This window comes from Candida jiufengensis, assembly GCF_024610255.1.
Source record: "Candida jiufengensis strain CBS 10846 chromosome Unknown scaffold9, whole genome shotgun sequence".
Taxonomy (NCBI): Eukaryota; Fungi; Ascomycota; class Pichiomycetes; order Serinales; family Debaryomycetaceae; genus Lodderomyces; species Lodderomyces jiufengensis.
In genome coordinates this window covers 409,842-433,304 of record NW_026261554.1, presented here as the reverse complement: position 1 = coordinate 433,304, position 23,463 = coordinate 409,842, and the positions used below count along the sequence as shown (strand labels likewise).

The 23,463-nt window shown below is 28.1% G+C and overlaps 14 protein-coding genes across 14 annotated transcripts; 6 read left to right on the top strand and 8 right to left on the bottom strand. All coding sequences in view use genetic code 12, as the record gives it.

The window, feature by feature from the left end:
* Window positions 1–423: 423 nt before the first annotated feature.
* PLB3 (lysophospholipase) lies at window positions 424–2,325 on the bottom strand (the record flags this gene model as incomplete). Its single annotated transcript, XM_051762164.1, has 1 exon — window positions 424–2,325. One exon carries the CDS (start codon window positions 2,323–2,325, stop codon window positions 424–426), a length of 1,902 nt encoding a protein of 633 aa, XP_051622791.1.
* A 2,027-nt stretch (window positions 2,326–4,352) lies between these two features.
* On the top strand, window positions 4,353–5,486 carry PCD1 (8-oxo-dGTP diphosphatase; the record flags this gene model as incomplete). The annotated part of the gene is made up of 1 exon (XM_051762153.1): window positions 4,353–5,486. The coding sequence occupies one exon, from the start codon at window positions 4,353–4,355 to the stop codon at window positions 5,484–5,486; it is 1,134 nt and encodes a 377-aa protein (XP_051622790.1).
* Window positions 5,487–5,624: 138 nt separating this feature from the next.
* VMA22 (Vma22p) lies at window positions 5,625–6,140 on the top strand (the record flags this gene model as incomplete). Its single annotated transcript, XM_051762142.1, has 1 exon — window positions 5,625–6,140. One exon carries the CDS (start codon window positions 5,625–5,627, stop codon window positions 6,138–6,140), a length of 516 nt encoding a protein of 171 aa, XP_051622789.1.
* Window positions 6,141–6,148: 8 nt separating this feature from the next.
* On the bottom strand, window positions 6,149–7,408 carry SSF1 (rRNA-binding ribosome biosynthesis protein; the record flags this gene model as incomplete). Its single annotated transcript, XM_051762131.1, has 1 exon — window positions 6,149–7,408. One exon carries the CDS (start codon window positions 7,406–7,408, stop codon window positions 6,149–6,151), a length of 1,260 nt encoding a protein of 419 aa, XP_051622788.1.
* A 156-nt stretch (window positions 7,409–7,564) lies between these two features.
* KGF54_000172 (RNA-dependent ATPase) lies at window positions 7,565–8,992 on the top strand (the record flags this gene model as incomplete). Its single annotated transcript, XM_051762120.1, has 1 exon — window positions 7,565–8,992. The coding sequence occupies one exon, from the start codon at window positions 7,565–7,567 to the stop codon at window positions 8,990–8,992; it is 1,428 nt and encodes a 475-aa protein (XP_051622787.1).
* Window positions 8,993–9,083: 91 nt separating this feature from the next.
* KGF54_000171 (phosphatidylinositol-3-phosphate-binding ubiquitin-protein ligase) lies at window positions 9,084–9,989 on the bottom strand (the record flags this gene model as incomplete). The annotated part of the gene is made up of 1 exon (XM_051762109.1): window positions 9,084–9,989. The coding sequence occupies one exon, from the start codon at window positions 9,987–9,989 to the stop codon at window positions 9,084–9,086; it is 906 nt and encodes a 301-aa protein (XP_051622786.1).
* Window positions 9,990–10,401: 412 nt separating this feature from the next.
* MED21 (Med21p) lies at window positions 10,402–10,977 on the top strand (the record flags this gene model as incomplete). The annotated part of the gene is made up of 1 exon (XM_051762098.1): window positions 10,402–10,977. One exon carries the CDS (start codon window positions 10,402–10,404, stop codon window positions 10,975–10,977), a length of 576 nt encoding a protein of 191 aa, XP_051622785.1.
* A 392-nt stretch (window positions 10,978–11,369) lies between these two features.
* On the bottom strand, window positions 11,370–11,819 carry KGF54_000169 (uncharacterized protein; the record flags this gene model as incomplete). The annotated part of the gene is made up of 1 exon (XM_051762086.1): window positions 11,370–11,819. The coding sequence occupies one exon, from the start codon at window positions 11,817–11,819 to the stop codon at window positions 11,370–11,372; it is 450 nt and encodes a 149-aa protein (XP_051622784.1).
* An 852-nt stretch (window positions 11,820–12,671) lies between these two features.
* On the top strand, window positions 12,672–13,952 carry LTV1 (Ltv1p; the record flags this gene model as incomplete). The annotated part of the gene is made up of 1 exon (XM_051762075.1): window positions 12,672–13,952. The coding sequence occupies one exon, from the start codon at window positions 12,672–12,674 to the stop codon at window positions 13,950–13,952; it is 1,281 nt and encodes a 426-aa protein (XP_051622783.1).
* An 88-nt stretch (window positions 13,953–14,040) lies between these two features.
* PMT5 (putative dolichyl-phosphate-mannose--protein mannosyltransferase) lies at window positions 14,041–16,005 on the bottom strand (the record flags this gene model as incomplete). Its single annotated transcript, XM_051762064.1, has 1 exon — window positions 14,041–16,005. One exon carries the CDS (start codon window positions 16,003–16,005, stop codon window positions 14,041–14,043), a length of 1,965 nt encoding a protein of 654 aa, XP_051622782.1.
* A 367-nt stretch (window positions 16,006–16,372) lies between these two features.
* Window positions 16,373–17,788, bottom strand: SSU1 (Ssu1p; the record flags this gene model as incomplete). The annotated part of the gene is made up of 1 exon (XM_051762053.1): window positions 16,373–17,788. The coding sequence occupies one exon, from the start codon at window positions 17,786–17,788 to the stop codon at window positions 16,373–16,375; it is 1,416 nt and encodes a 471-aa protein (XP_051622781.1).
* A 1,921-nt stretch (window positions 17,789–19,709) lies between these two features.
* Window positions 19,710–20,516, top strand: CDG1 (Cdg1p; the record flags this gene model as incomplete). Its single annotated transcript, XM_051762042.1, has 1 exon — window positions 19,710–20,516. One exon carries the CDS (start codon window positions 19,710–19,712, stop codon window positions 20,514–20,516), a length of 807 nt encoding a protein of 268 aa, XP_051622780.1.
* Window positions 20,517–20,616: 100 nt separating this feature from the next.
* On the bottom strand, window positions 20,617–21,510 carry KGF54_000164 (uncharacterized protein; the record flags this gene model as incomplete). The annotated part of the gene is made up of 1 exon (XM_051762031.1): window positions 20,617–21,510. The coding sequence occupies one exon, from the start codon at window positions 21,508–21,510 to the stop codon at window positions 20,617–20,619; it is 894 nt and encodes a 297-aa protein (XP_051622779.1).
* A 254-nt stretch (window positions 21,511–21,764) lies between these two features.
* FCY24 (Fcy24p) lies at window positions 21,765–23,372 on the bottom strand (the record flags this gene model as incomplete). Its single annotated transcript, XM_051762020.1, has 1 exon — window positions 21,765–23,372. The coding sequence occupies one exon, from the start codon at window positions 23,370–23,372 to the stop codon at window positions 21,765–21,767; it is 1,608 nt and encodes a 535-aa protein (XP_051622778.1).
* Window positions 23,373–23,463: the final 91 nt, after the last annotated feature.

The following is a 23,463-nucleotide window of genomic DNA, read 5'->3' as shown; positions in this document are numbered from 1 at the left end:
GCTGCTAAATAATTCTCAAATTGGAAATCTACGGAAAGTATATAGTTCGAATGATACAAGAGCTCGATAATTTACTTTTTGCTCATGGCAATAGAAAGCAAAATTTCATTATTCAAGCTGTATCTGATTAACTAAGCTGGTCATAAATTCATAGCTGTGATAACTGGATACAAAAATAAATTCAAGGTTATGTTCTTTCTCTAGCCACATTTTCACGGGATTAAGAATTATCAACGGATTTTAACCCCAGCCGCATTATTGACCGAGTCTGTCAAAAATGTTACCAAATTTAGTTCTTAATGAATGAAAGAAGAAGAAGAAGAAAATACTATAATTAACTTATTAATCTAGAGGAAAAAATGCTTTCACTACAATTAAAACGATCTAATGTATTTATAACTTTTATTTAATTTTTGTTAAAAACTATTGTAAAGTAAATAACCCAACCACAGACAACAATCCAATCCATAAACTCCAATTGATAGTAAAATTACTAACACCCAAATTTTTCTTTTTACCTAAAGTTTCTTCTTGACCATTTGTAGTACCAGTACTTGTGAAATTTTGATTAGTTTCTTCAGAATTCAAACTACCATCCCAACAATATCTTTCAAAACATTTTTTACATTGATCACTTTGTTCTTCACCATTTCTTTCTTGAGATCTTCTTATAATGGCACATCCTACACATGCTGCCCATTCTGAATCTAAAGTACCGTTGTTTCTTGAAGCTACTTCGAATCCATTTTGTATAATTGAATTTCTTTCATCGTTGTCGTATTTCATTTTGAATGTTGATGTGTTTGACCAATATGAAAATGGTCTGTTTGCTGTATATACTATCAATGGAGAATCATATATTGCACTTTGACCTGAACTATTTGTATAACTTGAGTTATTGTTGCCTAATAATGAAGTTAAATTTTTAGCATCACAACCGAAAAAAGTTGGTCTTGCGGTAAGATTTTCATTAATGAAAGTGTTTGCATCTGGTACATATGGGAAAATAGTACCATTACCAAAATCACCAAATTGTCTTCTATAAGATTGAATCATTGAAGTACCATTTGGCCAACTATATTCAGTATCTGCTGAATTATCATATGCAAAAATAACATCAACACTTCTTGCTGGTTGTAATAATGGATATAATGGAATATTTTGACCATCTTCTCCACCATCAACTATACTTAAAGTATCATTTTTTGGAATATGTTCTGAAGTACCTACTTCAGTTTCATAAAATGGATTTGGTTTATAAATAGCAACATCATCTTGATCCTTAGAGACATCTTCTAAAATTGATGAAATAATAGTTTTTATAGTTGATGATAAATCAGTAGTATTAATTCTTAAAATAAATTGATTAAATAAAGTTGATGAAGTACCCAAAACAAAACCTGCATTATCAAATCCATTATAACAAGTACCATTACTTTTACCATCATCTAAACGAGAACCTAAATATTTCAAATCCATAAATTGATAAATACTTTTGTCGTATGAACCCATTTCAAATGGATTAAATTCAATATTTGTTGAGTTCAAAGATATAATCTTAGTATCTGGGGCTCTACCATTAGCAACAATTAACGGCATTGGACATTCATGATTTTTGAAATAATCAGTATCTTGTAAAGAACTAAAAGTCATTGAAGCCCCAGCATCATCTAATGTAGTAAAAAATTGATGTGATAATCCTCTACCCCAAGTATCAGTTAATGATAATTCAAATCCTGCTCCCTTTTTATCATCTAAATCATCTGAAATTCCTTTATAATATTTATAAGTTTTAACAACATTAATTCCACCATAATTTAATATAGAATGTTCTAAATCCCAAATTTGATTCTTATCAACAATATCTTGAACTGATGTAAAATTATTCATTATTATAGAACCAACTAACCATGAACCACCTGATAATCCCGCAATATAAGTAGAAGCTTGTAATAATCCACCTAAACCTTTGCCCTTTTCAACTCTTGTTCTTTCATCCAAGGCACTTAATTGACCAGCACCATTCAACATAGCTCTATATCCACCACCTGAAAATGCTAATCCAATATGTATATTTTTATCTTTAAAATCGTCAGGATTTATATCTGACATATTTGCATTTTTTAAAAATTCTACAATTTTATCATTTGTTATATCATCTCTACCTTGAACCCATTGATTTTCTCTATCTGATATTTCATTTGCAACTCTTAAAAAATCTGATGAATTACTTGGACAATCAACTTTTTGAGGTGCATAAGATCCAAAACATATTGATATAAATAATGTTATTATTATCCAAAACAGGGTCTGGTAGCGTTTCATTATGAATTATATGGTGATGAAAAATTGGATAAATATGATCTTGTGATGATGATGATCTATATGTACAAATATTAAACAAATAGATTATAAAATTATAAAAAAAAAGGTGATTTATAATAACTTATAATATGATTTATTGAATTACTTAAATGATGGAAATATAAATCTTCTCATAACTAAAGATTTAAAAAATTGAAGTATATTGTTTCTATAAATAATTTAGTCATTTTATAAATAGAAATTTTCAATTCTACTTTTAAAGTTTAAAAATTGAAATTTTTTATATATCACAAACAACTATAACAACTATAATAACAATTACAGTAAATGTTTTAAATGCAATGTAAATCATCTTAAATTTTGTGCAATTTTCCAAATATAAAATTTACCGAATCAACCATTTTTAGTTGTTCAATCAAAGTTCTAAATTTAAATATTTTAGATAATATATTTTAAATAGTTTTGGTTATAAATAGATTTATTGATTTGCGGAGTTCAGATTCTGATATTTGACTATATATAATATCCAAGTTCACTAAAGAATATTGAAAAGATGATCCGAGATAAAATCTTGATGACTATCACCCACATAGTTTAATTTCTCTTTCGATAAAGTCCCTTGGGAGATATAGAAACCATATGATAGAAATCTGAAAAATAATAACGGATATTTTATAATCTTGATTTATTCATTTTATAAAATTATTTGCAAATAAAAAATTTTTTAACCGATACTTTTCTTCAAATAATTAAAAGCGTTTTCAACCGAATTTATATTTAGGTCATTAAACATGTTCACTTCTACGATTGATTTTAATAAATATTGCGCCTCGTAAATAAATTCTTAATTTTCAATTGTAAAGTTTTAACGTCATAATACATTTAATTAAGTATGATATCTGTATAGTTTTTTGAAATGTCTATCAAAATTTCTATTTTTAAATGTTTTAGCTCTAGATAAGTCGCCAATAAGTACTCAATGAAGTAAGTGTATTCTAGAATTTAAAGCTCCAAGAGGCTTTGGTAAACTTTTTCACTTATGTTAAGTGAGGTGTTTTGATATTCTGTGTAACTTTATTGTGTTACGTACATTTTATGCGAAACAAATACAATAATTTAAACTATTCAAATGCTATAAGAAGTTACATCTGTTTCGTTGATTAATGCTATCAGTCTAGTCAAATGTGTTTGAAAAGTAATTCATAGAATCTTACTTGTCTTAACGGTAAATTAAACTTTTGTGTGAATTTTTTAATTGTTTCAGATATAAACTTAATTTTTTTTTTTACAGTTTATTTTGGTGCAAAAAAATATAAAATCTACAATATTCAAAAAGAAGTAATTACAACTTTAAAAATCTTACCAGTCCTATTATATATTATTATATAAATATCCAAGAGGTACTACCTTAATGCTGCATAATTAAATTTTCATTCAATCTTGTGGATTATGATTTAAAATAATAATTTATTATAAATTTAGTTTGACATATTTAAAAATTTTAAAAATCCGTTCCTTCATATGCTCTGTACCTGTTATTAAAGAAGTAGATAATTTGGACCACAACCTCTGATGAAGATGTATCTTAATAATACATTTTTACTTAGCGACCTTACTTTAATCATCTCAATCTATTGAAATAGACTTTCTTGAGTCACAATACCCCTCAATTGTTTCCTTAAATTTTTGTGTGTTTTTAAAGGTGGAGATTAATTTGGTAATAAGTAATAAAAATTGGAGATGAAATTTTAAAGTTTATATCTTATCTGTTTAATTAAAAGCTGTTTATGCACTTATTAAAAGGCTGATTCAAATTTAGTCATTATCAAAGACTGTACCAACCAATTGTTTGTTGAATGAACAATCATTAGTTACTAAACTGCTATACAATATCTATTCATTTTTTCAAGCCGCGGAAATACAACTAAAAATTAAATTGAATCACTTACTTAATATTACTTCACAAATCATCTTATAGACCAACTAAATAATCAATTGAAATTTATAATTCATTAGATCAATAAACTATGACAAAATCATCAGAATCACAACTAATAGAAAAACTACGTCATTATATAGCACCTAATTATTCAAATAGTACAACATCAATATGGCATAGACTTCCAATAACAAGAAGATCAGCAGTTTTTATTTTATTGTTCTTAGGTAATATGGGGGAATTAAGAGTTTTACTAACCAAGAGGTCATCAAAGTTGAGAAATTTCCCTGGTCATGTTGCATTACCTGGTGGTAAAGCAGATGATGGTCTAGAATCTGAATGGATGGTTAGTAGAAGAGAAATGCATGAAGAAATTGGTTTGAGTTCACTGGATGAAAATTTAGCTAAGTTGGGGATAAGTATTGAACATATATGTCTTATGCCAAGTTATTTATCAAGAACTTTTTCATGTGTTAAACCATGTGTTGGATTTTTGAAATTTCAAAATGAAGATAATATTGAAAGTACAATAGCTTCAAAATTGAATTTGGTCCTAAATCCTGGTGAAAGTTCTTCTATATTTTCATGCCCACTTAAAGACTTTTTATACCCTACAATAGATGAGGAAAGTTTTGAAGCTTTGGAAAGAGTATCCTATAAAATAAAATGGGGAGGTATACCTTGGGATTTAAGATCATATACTTTTTTACAGAATAATTCAAATGATGTAGATTGGTTAAGAGATATAAAGGATTTATCTGCACTGGAAGAAGAAGAAGAATTAGGTGAAATATTAGATAAACAAGACAAAGGTAGAGTAACCCCACCAAATGCTAAACCAATGAAATCAAGATCAATACCTAAATCACAATCTAAAAAGAAACAAAACCTACAGTCTTGGGGTAGATTAGGATCACGAAAAGATGATGAAACAAATGAAAAAATATACGATGTATGGGGTCTTACAGCTAATATATTGCACGATTTAAGTGAATTAATATACACAAAAGATTCTTCAAAAATAACAAGACAAATAGGAGAAGAAGAAATGATTTATCTGCTATTTGAATTTGGTAAATTAATGCAAAAAAAAGAACGTAGTGATGATGAAGTTAAATTGATTCATTCTTCAAATTTAGGAGAAGATGGAAAAGAATTTGGATTTAATGATTTATTACCTAGAGAAGAATTTAATAGATTAAAAAATTTATATAAATTGTAAAGTTTTAAATATAAATTGGTAAGTTTTTTTTTTTAAAATAGTGATTGATATCTTGTATTGTAAATTTTCGTTAGATATAAATAAACAAAAAAAAGACTAAGTAGATATATCATATAACTGAAACCAACCACTATTTAAATGAACAATGAATCAGATATAAAAGTTGAAGAATTACTAAACCTACTAAATGAATATCAACAACTAACTAATACATATAGATCATCTTTCATTAACGGATTTTTACATCTAAGTAGAGCAAATTTTCAAAGTGAAAAAATCAAATTTGGTAAAGATACTTTGGATTTGAGAAATTATAAAGCTTGTAAAAATGTTGACACTAGTGATGGGGTACTAAAATTAGTTGACAATTTGATACCAATTGAGTCAATAAAAACAGATAAGGAGAAGAAATCAACTATAAAGAACAGGAAGACCAAGAAATCAATTATTGATGAAAAAACCACCGAAAAAATTACAGAAGAACCTACTGAATTAGAATTTAGAGATCCAATACTACAATTTGGTGCATTAACTCCTAAGGAACTTAAATTAAGTCAAAAAGATTTCAATGAAGGTCTACAGCTAAGTGTTAGGCTAATAAATTTACGAAATAAAATAAATAAATTAATAGATGAAATAGAATCAATGTCTTAAATTTAATGTTATACTTCTACATCACTATATAAATCACTATCATTTTCATAATCTTCTGCATTAATTTCAGGCATATCTTCATCTTCATCTTCATCCTCGTCTTCGGCGTCATCTTCATTCTCTGCTTCTTCACCTTCTTCAACTGCAAATCTTGCTTTTTTCCTATCTTTTTTAGCTTGTTTCTTATCCAATTTAGCTTGAACAGCAGCTTGTTGTTTAGCTCTTCTTTCCAATTTCAATTTTTCTTTTTGTTTATGTAATGAATCTAATTTTGCAACTTCGTCTGTGGTCTTGGAAACTTGTGAATGATACAACGTTTTGGATGATCCAACTAAACCTTCTTCTATTTTCACCAAAGACATATTTATTCTGGGACCCAATTCTATTAACTTTATTGCTCTTTTTTTGTTGGTAGTTATTGATTCTTGTTGTTGAGGTTTTTCTGATTGTTTTCTCTTTATAAGTTCTTCATGTTGGACTTCTACTACTGCATCATCTTCAATTTCACTATCTGATGTTATACCCCCAACAGAGTATGGATCTAAGATTAGGTCTGAAACGTCTTGGGAATTAGTTAATTTTGGTAATTTTTTTTTCAAGTTATGATGAGATTGAATTAATTTTTTAACATTTTTATTTTCTTCAACTAATTTTGTATTTATTGAATAATGTCTAATTTCAATTTCGTTCGTATCTTTATTTTTACTAACTAGTAAAACTCTTTTAATTGTATTAACTTTTGTATATTGTGGTTGAATTGGAGGAAACATATTTTGAAACATTGTAATCATTAATTTTTCATGCATTGGTAAATCTTTAACATTTCCTGAAAATCCATTCATTACCAATAATGGAGGTTGATGGAATTCAAAACTATCTTTTCCTACAGATTTAGGATGTTTTAAAATTTTACGAACATCTTTACATAAACTATAATTATTTATCATGAATTGTAAAGTAGGACCTCTTGGTAATTTTCCCATTCGTAACGTGATATTTCCAGTAGTAGATTGATTGAAAATGAATAAGTCAGATACATGTAATGGTCCACACATAACTATGAAATCTTTTAATTTATTTGATTTTCTTTCTCTTAAATTTATTGCAGTATGTGGTTGCATTATATTTCTAAAATCTGAAACTAATTGAGATAATGAATGATTTTTTAAGGAAGAACCTAAGTGAATGACCATTGATTTGGGTATTTTGGCATCATCTTCTTCTGATAACTTCTTGTGAGTTCTTCTTTTAGTTCTTCTCTTGGCCATTGTGTTTTTCTATAAGTAATGAAAGTACTAAATAAATGTTGGTTGTAAAAATGGTTTTTTAAATTTCATCTCATCGTAGTACAAAAAATTAAATATTTGATTTATCACCAAATATATTTTTAACAACCAAAACAACTAAAACAACCACAACCAAATATGTCATCAAAGGGGATACATAAAAAGACAAAAGCTGTAGATGCAACTAAGAAACTAGCGGAGAAGATAAAGAAACAAGCACTTTTAAAACAAAAACAACAACAATCAATAGAAGAATCATCAACCACCTCCACAAAAGAAGATAAACCACTTGAAACAACTACAATAGATCCAGATGCACAATTAAAATTCGAGACATTCTCAGAATTAAAACTAGTGCCAGATTTACTAGAATCAATTCAACAAATGAAATTCACAAAACCAACACCTATTCAATCAGAAGCTATCCCACATGCATTAGAAGGAAAAGATATAATAGGATTAGCAGTTACTGGATCAGGTAAAACTGCAGCTTTTGCAATACCCATCTTACAAGCTTTATGGCATGCACAAACTCCATATTTTGGTTTAGTACTAGCACCAACTAGAGAATTAGCATTTCAAATAAAAGATACTTTTGATGCCCTTGGAGCAACTATGGGGTTAAGATCAGTTTGTATTGTTGGTGGAATGGATATGATGGATCAAGCTAGGGATTTGATGAGAAAACCACACATTGTTGTTGCAACCCCGGGAAGAATAATGGATCATTTAGAACATACTAAAGGTTTTAGTTTAAAAAATTTAAAATATCTTGTAATGGATGAAGCTGATAGATTATTAGATATGGATTTTGGACCAGCACTTGATAAAATTTTAAAAGTTATACCAACAAAGAGAACCACTTATTTATTCTCTGCAACAATGACAAATAAAATTGAGAAATTACAAAGAGCAAGTTTACATAATCCTGTAAGAGTTGCAGTATCAACCAAATATCAAACTGCTGATAATTTAATCCAATCAATGATGTTAGTGAATGATGGATATAAGAATACTATATTAATCCATTTACTTAATGAATTTATAGGGAAATCAATAATAGTTTTCACAAGAACAGTTGCTCATGCACAAAGAACAGCATTATTAGCAAGAATATTAGGGTTTAATGCAGTACCATTACATGGACAATTATCACAAGCACAAAGATTAGGTTCATTAAATAAATTTAAATCTTCAAAAGCTAATATTCTTGTGGCTACAGATGTAGCAGCAAGAGGTTTAGATATTCCATCAGTTGATATTGTTATAAATTATGATATTCCAACGGATTCAAAAGCATATATTCATAGAGTAGGAAGAACTGCAAGAGCAGGTAGATCAGGTAAATCTATTTCATTAATAACTCAATATGATTTAGAAATGTATTTAAGAATTGAAGCTGCATTAGGAAAGAAATTACCAAAAGAAGAAAAACCAAGTAAAGATATTTTAGATGCATTACATTTACATGTTGACAAAGCTACTATTGAAGCTATTAGACAAACTAAGGAATTGCATGATAAAAGAGGTAGAAGAAGAAAAGATGATGATAGAGAAGAAAAATAGTAAAATTTAATGAATAAATATTAATATATTAAAAATTAACTCTACTATGCTAGTAAGTACTCTCATGAATATGTATAAACTCTATTATTCCCTATTTATGTAAAAAATGAACAGGACACTCACCATAACCCTTTTTATTAAACCAATCTTTAATACATTTATAATGAAACATACAAAGACATTCTAATCTACCAACTTTATCACCAGGTTTTAAATCTTCTAGACATATAACACATTCATCAAATTTTTCTTGTGTAGTAGGTTGTGGAGATTCATCAACAGAATCAATAGTTTCATATGTTGGTTTAGGTATTGGTGGAATATTATATACTAACATTTTATTTTTGGGGTTTGAATCTGGTGAAAATCTTGTTGAATTATCTGTATTGAAATTGAAAGATACTAAACAATCATTTATATGTAATTCTTTAAATTTTTCAAATTCTTCATTTGTTATTTGATTTATATTTTGTTGATTTTCTATATATAATTTTAATAAATTATTTGAACAAACTGGACATAGGTTTATATCACTTGAATTGTCTTGGGATGTTGTGGTTGTATTATGTTGTCTTCTACTTAATGAAGTTGTAGACGATGAACAGGGTAGTTGTCTAGTTTGTTCTCTTGTATGATTATGTTTAATTTGATCATTTTCTTGATGATGATGATGTAATCCAGGATTTGGATCATCATATAATACTCTTCTAATAATGTTTATTTCTTTAACACATTCATCACAAGTCCTATAAGTTTCATTAGATTTAGAATATTGAACTCTTTGTAAATTATAAAATTGAGAATCAGGATTAATTATAATTGGAGTATTATCAAGATAATGAATATTATTAGATGAACAATCTCCACAGACTACTTTCCCACATTTTCTACAATGATGTCTTCTATTTAGAAAATTGTACTTGGTGGAACATATAAAACATTGAGATACTTCATTATCATTTTGCCATATTGGTATTGATGATCTTGTATATGACATGATTTTAATGTGGGGTTTGTGATTAAGTGGGGATAGATGAAAATGAATATATGATAGTTGTAGGTGTAGGTCGTTGGTAAATGATTTTTAAATAGTCTTGTGATGGTAATAAATTATGTAGTCAATAAAATGTGGTTGTAAGTTGAAATATGATTTATAAATAATAATAAATCCCCCCTTATTAAAAAAATTAATTTTCTTATCTAAATATTTGAAACAATACAAAAAAAAAAAAAAGATTGTCTTAGAAATAAAAATTATTAAAAGTGTGACTTTATTTTTCAAATTAGTTGTCATAAATACTAAAGTTTAGTCATTGAATTTAAATTTGCGACAATGAGACAAATTTATTTATTATTTACATTTATTTTTCATATTCCATTCAAATTATTGCAACAAGATTTGAAATTAAATGTCTGATAGATTAACTCAACTACAGATTTGTTTAGATCAATTAATTGAACAATTTAATGCTACTGTTCATTACGTTAATACAAATTCAAAACCTGCACTATTAGATGAAGATGATCCAACTTCTGTTTCAAATATAGCAGCTAATGCACCAATTCCTCAACAACAACAACAACAACAACAACAACCAGCTCAACAACAACAACAACAACAAGTACTACAGCAAGAAGAAAATGGTCAGACACAAAATAACAAGCTGCCCGATGACGCAAAAGATGAAATAAAAGAAGGATCAAAACCACCAGAAATAAGTGAAGAAGATTTTGAAACAACAATAGATGAATTATCAACAGATATTGTATTAAAAAGTAGACAAATTAATATGTTAATTGATTCACTACCTGGTATTGGTGTAACTCCTGAAGAACAATTACAATTGATTAAAGATTTAAGTTTAGAATTACAAAAAATTGAACAAGATAGAATATCTAAAATTAAAGAAAAAGATGAATTATTATTTAAAGTTGATGAAATTATTGAAAATTTAGCTACTGGTACTTCAAAATCAAGAATTTGATAAAAGTAACAAATGTTATTTGTTGCATTAAAATATCCGCTTCAACAATATATTTCAGTTTATCGTCAAGTAGATGATTTGAATTAAGTAAGTACCGACTTCATTGGGTAGATTTACTAGAGCAAAGAGTTTAAGATTTCATTTCAAAGTTGTTCAGAAATTTTCTTGTGTTATTGTCACGATACAACCAAAATTATACTTGCAGAAATCAGGGCTATAAAGGTAATGCTTGAGTTTAATGAGAGACAAATTGACTCAGTTTATACGAGAAAGGACAGAAAGCACCTTAAGCTGTTATATTAGCTACAAATCCTCAAGTATTATACTCTCAATTAGTATATATATACGATATAAGAGAACTTAATTACATAATCGATCATTTAAGTTAAAACCTAAGATTTGTCTCCATTACTCCTGGTTGAAAAATACAATATTAAACTAAATCCAACCAGTACTCCTGCAACAATCTTCAACGATTTTATAACCAATCTAAAATAAGCTTCTGAACCAATTTGACTCTCATATCCAAAAACAGTTAATCCACTCAATATAAATAAAAGATAAATTCCAAAGGGAAATAAAAAATAACCAACTAATGCACTGATACCTTCAATTAAAATTAAAGTTAATGAAATAACTAATAATATTGTGCCCATACCAATTGAGTAAAATATTTTACCTTTAGAGCTTAAACCAGTTATTGATGATGAAAAATTATGTTGAGATTCTTCCATTATTAATGGTTCTTGATTTCCCTCATTTGAATCTTCATAATCTGGTAGTGATGAAGAGCTATTGAAGGGGTTCTCAAATGTACTATGGCCGTTTTTGAGGTTGCTCATGAGTGTGGTAACTTTATTATTAAAGGTTTTAAAATTAGTATTAACTTCGGGCTATTCTGAAATCTATCTTAAAAGATGTTAATATGAAATAAATCCAATTTTATTTTTAGAATATCCTCTAGCGTTTATATAAGGTAATATGAAAACTCCATAACCACATTTTTTGATTTTGTAAGTCAATTAGACAATATACTTATTTTTTAATTTTGTAAGTCAATTAGACAATATACTTTAGTTTGCTTCAGGCCCCAATAGCATTTGGCTATAGACTTTGTTGATAACCGCGAAGCTTTTGACAGAGAACAATTGATGCCGTATACTTTTTTAATTTGTTTGGGGGCTTTATTTTTAATTTAGATATTTTAGTTTAAAACACAAAAGCTATTCTTATCGTAAAAAATTGTGTCAATTGAAATACGAGAAATTTTGTATTGCAATGGTTCTTGTTGAATAGTTTGTGAATTGAATGTCTTTGGACTTGTTCTTTCAAGTTGCCACCATTAAGTTTTAGTTCAGTGCCCTATGCCTGATAGTTTTTCATATACTAAATAATTTAATTCTTTGAGGCAGTTTTGCATTTGACATTTAAATTTAAACTCACTTGATTTACGTTCAGGAAAGATAGTACGCCATATCTATGAGAGACTAAAACAATAAGAACTGCAACTAATTGAGCTCATAAAGTAGTTATATGATCCTAATTCAAACTTGAGTAAGAACTATTCTACAGTATAATTGTTTCATATAAATAGTTTTGTGTAATAAATTTTATAAGTTCTCATCTCCTTATGATTCCAGATTTATCAAATCATTAATTCAACTTCAACCAACCAATTTACATCACCAATCACAATGCCAAGGAAATTCGATAAAAAGAATGCTAAAACTTTCAATATAGTTCATAGAGCACATGATGATGTAAAATTCTATGACGATGATGCCGCTCAGAATGTTTTAGTTGAACAACAAAATCAAAAACCATCAACTTCGAAAAATAAAAAGATATATTCTACAAATGATCTAGAAGCAAGATTGAAGAATAAAGTAAGAGAGAATGAAGGACTAGCTGCACAATACGGTATAACATATGACGACTCAAATTACGACTATATGCAACATTTGAAACCTATAGGTGACGATAATGAAGGAGTATTTATCAAAGCAAAAGATGAGACATCTCAACCTAAGAAACAATTGAACTTGGAAGAGTTATTAAGAGATAATTTACCATCGGAAGAGAAAAGATATGTAGCAAGAGATTTAAATCAAAGTATACCCGATGAATTAAAAGGTTTTAATCCAAATATGGATCCAAGATTGAGAGAAGTATTGGAAGCATTAGAAGATGAAGCATATATAGAAGATACGCAAAAAGAAACAGGCGATGAAGAAGAAGGAGACGTAGAAGACGATGATATGTTTGCAGACTTGTTAAAATCAGGAGAAATTCAAGATGATGAATATGATGATTATTATGATGATGAATATAATGATGAAGATTATGATGAATGGGATATGGATAATTATGAAGATGAATATAATGAAAGGTATGATGAACAACCTGAAGAATTGGCTGGGAATAAAGAAATTAATGAAAATTGGCAAAAAGATTTTGTAAAATTTAAAAAAGATTCTAAGAATAAAACAAATGAGTGGGATTCAGATGATGAATTTGAAGAAGAAGATGAACCAGGAGAAGAAGAAGAAGAAGAAGAACACGATAATCTAGGTGAATTACCAAACCTTGAAAATAAATCCAAAAAATCAAAAACCAAATTAAGAAAAAAAAAAGGAGCAATGACAGATACATCATCATTTTCAATGTCATCATCAGCATTATTCAGAACAGAAGGATTATCAATACTAGATGATAAATACGATCAATTGAACAAAAACTACACTGCTAAAGATATAACCACAACTCAAAAACCATTTAATATGAGTGAAGAAAGAACTGATTTTGAAAATTTATTAGATGATTTTTTGGATAATTATGAATTAGAAAGTGGTGGAAGAAAATTAGTTAAAAAAGATGATGAAAAATTGAAATTACAAAAAGCTGCTAAATCTGTTTCAAAAGGTAAAAATGGTGATTTAAATAAATCTTTTCAAAATTTAAAACTAGATAAATAGATATTACCATTAATAGAACAAGTCCGTGAAAAATTAAATTCGATGTAATAAGCGTGAAGTAGTCTATATTATGTGCATTGTTCTGACCTCAACCTATATATGTATTACAATCTATATTCCAGCCAGGAAACCATTTATGAGCAGTACATTGATCAAAAGTCCAATTTGTTCCGAAAATAATAGGAATAAATTCATAAAATACATAAACTGAAGAACTTAATATTAAGATCATTAGTGTGTTTCTAATAATGGAATGTTGATAGTTTATAAATTCTGAAAGGATTAATATTGCAAATACCAATGCTGGTAAATAATGATGGGAGTATAAGTTTCGTTCCATCACAAAGTATGGGAAATAATTAATTACCCAACCAACTAAATATTGAGTAGAATTATCACAAAATTTTTGCTTATTGGTAGAATCAAAGTATTGAACATATGGATTTGAAATCTTGACCAAATGAAATGAGATTTTAATAAAAGTGAAAATAATTGCAATGAAACTAGCCAAATAAATAACAATATTCCCAAGAAAATAAATTTGAATTGGACTCTCATTGAAACCAAGGTATTTTGAAGAAGTGTTAAAATAAGGTATTCCTTTTAATACAAAAGGCCAACTTGAAGGGTATGAACTTGAACTATGTTCATTAGTAAAATCAGAATTTACCCTAATCATAGCTAAATGAATCTCCCAAATTTTTTTCCAGAACGGGAATGGTTGGTCAAATTCAACAAAATTTTCAGTGAGTAACGGATGATTGTTCGATTCAACGTACCACATTGAATTAGGAATAGTTGGTTCTTCAACACATAATACTTCATTTTGATAATTAGCCCATTGTGGTAATTTTGTAAAATGACTTATAACATTACATTTATGATGTTTATGGACTATTTGAAATATAGATTCAGTAGCTCTTAATTTAATCATTGGTAAATTATTTTTAGAATGTGGTTTTGAATTCATTATTCTTATTTTAAATTCATATTCTGAATCACCTAAAAGTCCTCTAGTTTCATTGCAATTTACTTCCTTTGAATAATCATGTTCGGAGATGGGTGGTCTTATATCATTCACATGTAAGTATTTTTCAGTTGATTTATGGTATAATCTTATTGTATCGCCATCTTTTACTGGTCGCTTCCGTTTCATTAATTTATCTTCATAGTATTTATGTGGAGTTTCTATAACCCATTCATTATTTACATCATCATCAAAATCGTATAATGTAACTTGTTGTAAATTAGAACCTTTGGGGTATTTTAAATCGTGAGAATGTAAATATTTTTCCAACTCATTGTGTTTGATAGTGATTGTGCTTCCATATAACACTTCAACTGGTGATGCTTTGTAATTTATAAATGATGATCTGAAATGTGGTGATATTGAACCACTGTTTGGCCCTTCATATGGTAATAAATTAAAATGAATTTTCCAAATTGATAAATAGATAGTAAGTGGTATAATGAATAATGCTAAAAATCTATAAAATACTTGAATGAACCATTGAAAAGTGGTTACTGATAAATCACCTAGTATATCCCATAACTCAACAATAGTAAATATTCCAACCCATAAAAAAGTGAAAACCCCAGTTGATTTAAAAGATATAGTCCAACCTAACGCAAGTCCAGTGGCTAATAAATAGCCCCACCACTTTCCAGTACCCAATGGTGTTCTTAGAAAACTTTTAAAACAAAAAGTAGTCAACAATTGACCTAAAATAAAAGGTGTATCTAACAATATAAATCTTGATTGAGTAAATAACGAATTTTCAAATAGTATTAATAATGATGTGAAAATTGAAATTAAACATCCATGATCTATTCTAACTATTAAATAGCTTAGTACTACTCCGATAATCCCACATATGCCAGAAAATAATCTCATTGAAATAAAAGGTATATTCTCATAAGGTTGACCAATTGATTCAAAATCCTGTGGTTGAAAACCTTTCCAAGATGCAATTAAATAATAAATTAGTTTCCCTAATGGTGGATGAACATCCAAAAAGAATTTACCTTGAGAATATAGCAGTATATAATCCATGATATGAATTTCATCAAATACTACATTTGGTGGGTTGTAAATCTTGTATAGTCGTATTAACGATAGACATATTAAATATAATATTATAATTACGTCGTATTTTGTTAGTTTTTGAGATAGTAGTTTACTTGATATTGATTTATATGGACGAAATGGACCCCTTTTAAGGTCATTGGGTGATTTTTCTGACATTGTCGGTTGGTTGCAGACCTAACTTTTTTGGTTTGAGAAATTTCGGATCTGAAAAATAAATTTGGTACGAGACCTCGAGCTAATCTGTTCCTCGGAGAATTATAAAAAACAAGTACAAGCTATAATACAAATGCTTTTATTATATCTATAAATTATATTTTCATCAAGTCATACTCTATACAGTTTCTTTCTTATGTTCAAATTTCTTAAACTTGTAATTCAATTCTTGTCGAATTTTCTTAATCATATAAAGAAAAACACCAATGCAACAACTACTAGTAATCAAAATACAAGCAACAGCGAATATAGAACCCATAACTTTAAATGTTAACAATGGATAATCACCAACTCCTCCACGACCAATTTCAATATTTGATAACGCCATTGTACCCATGGGAAAAGTCATTGCCCAAAACCCCTTGTGATGTTTTAATAAACCGTATCTATTTGTATGTTTTGAGTTGGGAAGTTTGGCAAATGGTGAAATTTTTGATAAGATGGAAGCTATTGCGACAAATGTCATAAAGTAACCAAAACTCAATAAGAATAATCCAATAAATCCACCAATGCATAATAACATTTTACCATATAATAAATCATGAGGTACTAATTCATTAACATGAACTCCGAATAAATAAATACTATATGAAGATTGACCCAAGAATCCAACAGGTAAAAAGCTTGTAAATATTAGATTAGTTGGTGGAATTTTATGAACAATTAATCTCCATATATAAATAGTCATAATCATATAAGCCAATGAAATAGATAAACACCATAACATTAAACTCACAATCATCGTTATTACAGTTTCATTTGTTGTGTATAAATCCAATTCAATAGCATGGCCACTTGACGAGCAAACTGTAATAGCAACGATTGGTAATAATAAAGTAGCATTTAATTTTGCATCAACTTCCGATTTATTTAATTTTGAAAAAAACGATAAATAAACAACCAAAAAAGAAGTATAAACTGCTGTGAAGACTGCAATCCACCATAATGTCCAAACAAAATACATATGATGACCATTCACCAATAAATTTATGTAATTAACTATCGTTATATACCCCATTGAAAAAGCTCCCATATATGTAGCTTTTGTAGGATCTAAATGATAACTCCTAAATCTACCAGGAAAATAAATACATGATAGTATAAATAATGTACAATTACCCAAAAATAGTATACAACAAATGGCAAACATAATATATGAACAATATTTTAACCATTCACCTGGAAATGGAAATTCATATAATAAAGATGATGATATACCAGTACCCATAACAGATACAAAATATGCAACTGAAAAATTCTTAACAACATCACCAATAATAAATCTCTCATACCATGAATTTTGTTGTTCTTCTTGACTACTATCACTAGCTAGTTTGTCGTGATTTAATCGTTCATATATTCCAGGTTTTGATGATGAAGCAATAGATGTTAGAGTTGAGTCATAATCCATAGCATTTTGTTCTGTAGTTAGTTGTTCTTGTAGTTGATTTTCTATTGGTGCATCATCTCTTATTTGTTCTTCTTTATTTGCGTTGTTTATTGGTTTTGCGTTTCCAGTTTGTTCTGAAGCCATAGTTTTTGAAATGATGAAATGTGGCTAAAATTTGAAATTTTTTGATTTTATATAGTGTTTCAAAATTGAAGTTTTAAATTGGCTGCAAAAAGGTAAATTAATTTATTTAATGATATAAGTTTTAAATCTAATGAAAGAGTATCTGGAAGTACTTTCAAAATATATTTATAATTATTTGATTATCTGAATATTATAATTATAAAAGGATGTAAAAACTTTTGATATGAAGGGACAAAATAAAAAACAGAGTCATTTATTATATAACTTGATCCGAGGGAAAATCTCTCTTTAACTTATGCGAGGTGCCGCATTGGTTTGGTACAAGCTCGACTCAAATTCTTAACAACTATAAGTCGATTTGGTAGTAAAGCTTTTTTGCAGTCTATGTAATCATTAATGTAACAAAGATAAGATGCAAAGTGAGATGAATTAACTTTAATATTTTATCAACAAATTGCTCGGTTTGTTTCTTTCATTAGCGCTCTTTGCAAGTAGATAAGGTTGGACTTCAATTTACCAATAAATAATTTGATTAAAGCACAAGTCATGCTAATGTTTGCAAACACTATAACAACGCATTTTTTTTTGTTCTTTTTCAATACTACATATGTTTATTAAGTGTCCATCTAGCTTGCTAAATATAAGGAAATAAACTAAATTCGAGAGAGAGAAAAGTTATATATGTAGCTCACTTCATTTTTCATAGCTTTATAACCAAAATCCATCGTTAGTATTTTTCGTTTCTGTTCTATTTGCTGTTCTATTTTCGTAATGAAGTATGATCATTACGCAAAGTTCAACCATAGCCAAAATGATACACAATTTGATGTTTTGATCGAAGTAATTTCAGAGTTCAATGGAAATTTTACTTCACAAAAAAAAGAAAAGATGGACCGCTCCTTTAAGGTTAAATTCTTTTCCAAATTTAGCCATTTAACAATTCTTTACTTATTTGCATTTTGCTCACAATTTTGTTATTGTTATTTGCAAAATTAATTAATTACGTGTTCTTCTTATGAGTTTACCCCGTCGATTGTTTATACGCATAAATCAACCATTTTTAAGCATTGTTACATGAGTTAATTATAAAAATATAATTGGTCATAATTTGATCGGGGTACTCCTTCTTTCAATATCTTTTCTGAGATATTTTCAATACAATATTTTGACTCACTTTTTGTAACAAACATTGCACTTATTGGTATCATTAGAATTCTACAAGCTCAGAGATGTCGATGCTGGTCTTGAAAATAAAAACTTTCAATCAACTTCCAACTTTTGCTCCAATTCAAATAAGTCTATATTCATCTTCCTCTTAGAACAATGAAATTTATAAAATGTAAAGACTAAAAATTTTTTCTTATAAAAAGTAGTGCAAGCGGGCCCGATTCTTGAAATTTCCAACAGTTGGAATTACCTAATTAAGTATTCACCGCTCATCGTCTAATAAAATATAAACCGTTTGAACCGTCCACGGGCATAAAATATAACTTATAATAAAATTCCCGTCATAATTAATTTTATATGTCAGGTGTCATATGACTTAGATAAAAAATAATAAATTGAAGATAATACTTCAACGAAATGTTTCATCCACAAGAATAAATACTAGATAAGATTATTTCAAGTTAAATTATCTGATGATAACTAAAAACTTATCTACAAGCTTTAGATCTTTAATACTAAAATTTTTAGTACTTGATGATGGGCAGTTAAAAAAAGTTTTTTTTTGTGTTCTTAGACTAAAATATTTTTGTATGATAATTTAAATTTAAAAAATCTCTCGTAAGTAAAATTATATAAATAAATAACAAATAAACTAACTATTTTTCCTTATCTTTTTTATTCATATTTTTACAACCAAATTCATTTCAACATTACATTTTGCTATCTCATTACAAATATTATAAGTTTATATAAAATGCTTTTAACTCCTTCATCAACTTCTTCATTTAATAATAATAATCAAGCCACAATCAATAATAGACCATCTACACCAAATTCTTGTTCATTTATAGCTGGTTCTACTACAAAAAATTTTTCAAGAGCTATACCAAATTCATTTTTAAAACCTTCTGTTGATCATGATTATGAAATTAATGGTACTACAATTGAAAATATAAATAAATCATCTAATTTTTATAAATTAATTATGGATTTAAAATTTTTATTAGCTGGTAAAGGATTATCTTCAGAAGATATAGATATTGAAAAAGTTAAAGAATTAATGAAAAATTATGATTCTAAATTAGATGATTGGCAACATTTAGCATTACATGATCCAAGTAGAAATTATTCAAGAAATGGTATTATAAATTTAAATGGTAATGCAAATTTATTAATATTAGTTTGGTCACCTGGTAAATCAAGTGCTATTCATGATCATGCTGATGCTCATTGTTGTATGAAAATTATAAAAGGTCAATTAATTGAATCTTTATATGATATACCTGAACAAAGTGGATCAAAATTAATTTGTAAAAAAACTACAATTTTAAATCATAATGAAGTTGGTTATATTTCTGATAAAATTGGATTACATAAAATTTCAAATCCTTTAAATAATGAAGTAAGTATATCATTACATTTATATACTCCTCCTTATGCTGCTATGTATGGTTGTTCAATGTATGAAGCAAGTAATGGTAAAAAACATCATTGTGATATGTCAAAATATTATAGTTGGCAAGGTAAGTTGATTAATGAAAAAGAATCACTGAGTTGTTAACCCAAAAAAAGCTATAGACTATAGATTACTAGACAATAAATACTATATATATAATGATGAATGATGAAATATACAAATAATTATAATAATTTATATTTCTCTATACTTCAATCTTATATAATTTGGAAAATTCACTACCACCTTCATATGGTACTTGTAACCAATTTTTATTATCATATTCAGTAACTCCATCAATAATATGAAAAGCATAAGCATACCTAGATTTATCACTTTTATTTTTTTCAGATTTATGTAACACAGAATTATGTATCAATATCAAAGATCCAGCTTTACATGGAACATGTTTATATTCACCTTCAACTGGTTTTTCATCTTCCAATTGTTCAAATTTACACCCACCTTGTAACCCATTAGTACGTACAAATCGTTTACTTACAGGGTAAGTTTTATGAGTTCCTGGAATATATGATAAACAACCATTTTCTAAAGTACAATCTTCCAAAGCTATCCAAAATCCTACAGCACTTTGTGGATTGGTAAATAGGAAAGTAGCATCGTTATGTGGAGGAACTGCGTTATCTCTTTCCTTAACGTCTCCACTTATTGGTTGTTTGAATATGCACATACTTTGTAAAACTTTTGGATCTTTATAATTTAAATCTTTAGCTATTTGTTTAACTGAATCACTAAAAGTTACTTTTTTGAACAATGGATTTTGAATATGTAAACCATGACCTATTTTATTTATAGCTTTACTTAATTCCACCGTTAATTCCCCATTAGATGTGAACGCATCAATATCAAAAAAGAAAGAAGTTTTATCAGCTGATTCGAAAAAGTATTTATCACCAATGTGATCTTCGTCTGCTGTTTTGAAAGTTGTTTTGGTGTGGTTAGATAAATCAACTTTTGTTAATAATAATTTTGATTGTTCTAGTAATTGATTAGTTTCTTCTGGTGTTAGGAAATTTTCAATACATAACATTCCTTCTTTGTCAAAAAACTCCTTTTGATCATTTGTTAATCCTGGCATTTTGGAAAGAGTAGAAAGACTTGAAGTTGTAAAAATTAAACTTATACGGTCGAAAAGTATTCAATTACTTAATGTATGAAAAGCTTTGAACTAGAATGGTTGATTTGTGGGGAATTTGATCTCTTATCTTTCTGTCTTGAAAAATAAAATTTAGAGACAATCTTGATCTCGCGCGATAACATTTTGCAACACTTACCAATATTAAGTAGGTCATATAATAATCTATGAATATATACAAAAATGAAAAATCTATATCATCTTTTGAAATACTTTAGCTCCAAGTATCTTAAAGATGGGTAAGTAATACCAGTAAAACCAGCAGCTAACCATATACCTATATCACCACCTTGAGAACCAATCAATTTGGCAAGAGGACCAATAAAGTAGACTTGATTCATACCTAACACAGCTCCAGCTACACCACAACAGAATGAGATACAGCAAGCAATACCTAGAGTTCTACCTTTTGGTACATTCCAATTCTTCCAATTATACAATTTATCCATATCATCATCATCAAATTCTTTTTCGTGTAATTTTTTAATCTTGATAGTTGACCTAAACAAAAGATTTTCTTCAAGTAACAAAACAATATACATACTAATCCAATAACCCAACATAGGTAATAAATTAGATAAAATCTCTGAGAATTTGTCTCTTCCAACTAATGATAATACAATATATATTGCAGAAACAATTGTGGCCCAAATCCACCTAGGCACAAAAACCAAATGTTTATCAATTAATTGAAACTCAAATGCAATTGAATAAGTATTCATGATATTATTACAAATCAAAGATAAGTATAACAAGACAGCAACAAATTTCCCGAATTTACCCCATGGTTGGAAAGTCTCAACTATTAATCCACCAACTCCCATATTTGTATATGCATCATTCCAAGGCTTGTATGATAATGCAATATTTCCACATATTGTACCTATAACTGCAACAAATGTAGTTGGTATTGCAATACCAAAAAATGTAACCATAAATACAGTTCCTGAAGGTGTATTTTCTGGAAATAAAATATAATAATCAGAAGCTCCTGAAGCCCATGAAGATGTAGAACTATATGCTATAGTCCAAAATGAAAGCCAAGTCCCTCTAATTGTTAACGAATCTAGACCCAATTGATTTACTATCTCATTTGAGTCATGAACATACCCAATCTTATTACAAACAACAACATAAAACAAAATACAAGCAATGAAAATAGGTATAGCCAAAATAGTTTGGAATTTCAACAACACTTTAATTCCAAAAACTGCTACAACTAAAGAAACAACAGCAATTACAACTATCCCAACAGCTAAACTAATATTGGAATTGATAGCAACTAACATTTGACCTCCTAAAACACAATTGACAATTGACCAACCTACTCCACCAGTAATAGCTAGCAAAGATACCACTACCACACCATAAGTTCCAAACAAAAAACGAGCAGTCACCATTTGTCTACATCCAGATTTGGGACCCATAGTTGAAGAATAAGCTGGTACTAAACAACCAATTAACATTGCTATGATTCCACTAACTAATGAATTTTTCAAGTTTAAATTGAATAATAAAGTAGGTAAAAAGAATGAAGACATCGATGTTAAACCACCACATGCAGCAAACCATAATCCAATAACTTGAATAAGCTGATAAGTTGTACTTGTTGATTTTGCTTTAGCGCTTCTTTCTTCTGCACTTACTCTTTCAATTCCTCTTGTTTCTATTCCAAAATTATCTAATTGATATATCCATTTTATAAAACGTGGTGCTCGTTTTTGGTAATTAAATTCATCAGATAGTGATGAATTAAAAGACTCGTCTGTATGGATTGAATCTAATTTCTCAGCACTCTTTGACATAGCTTGTACAATCCGTTTTAGATATGAAATAAGGAGATCATATTCAGGTCAAAATTTTGAAATATATTTGGGTTAAATCAAATTGAATCAA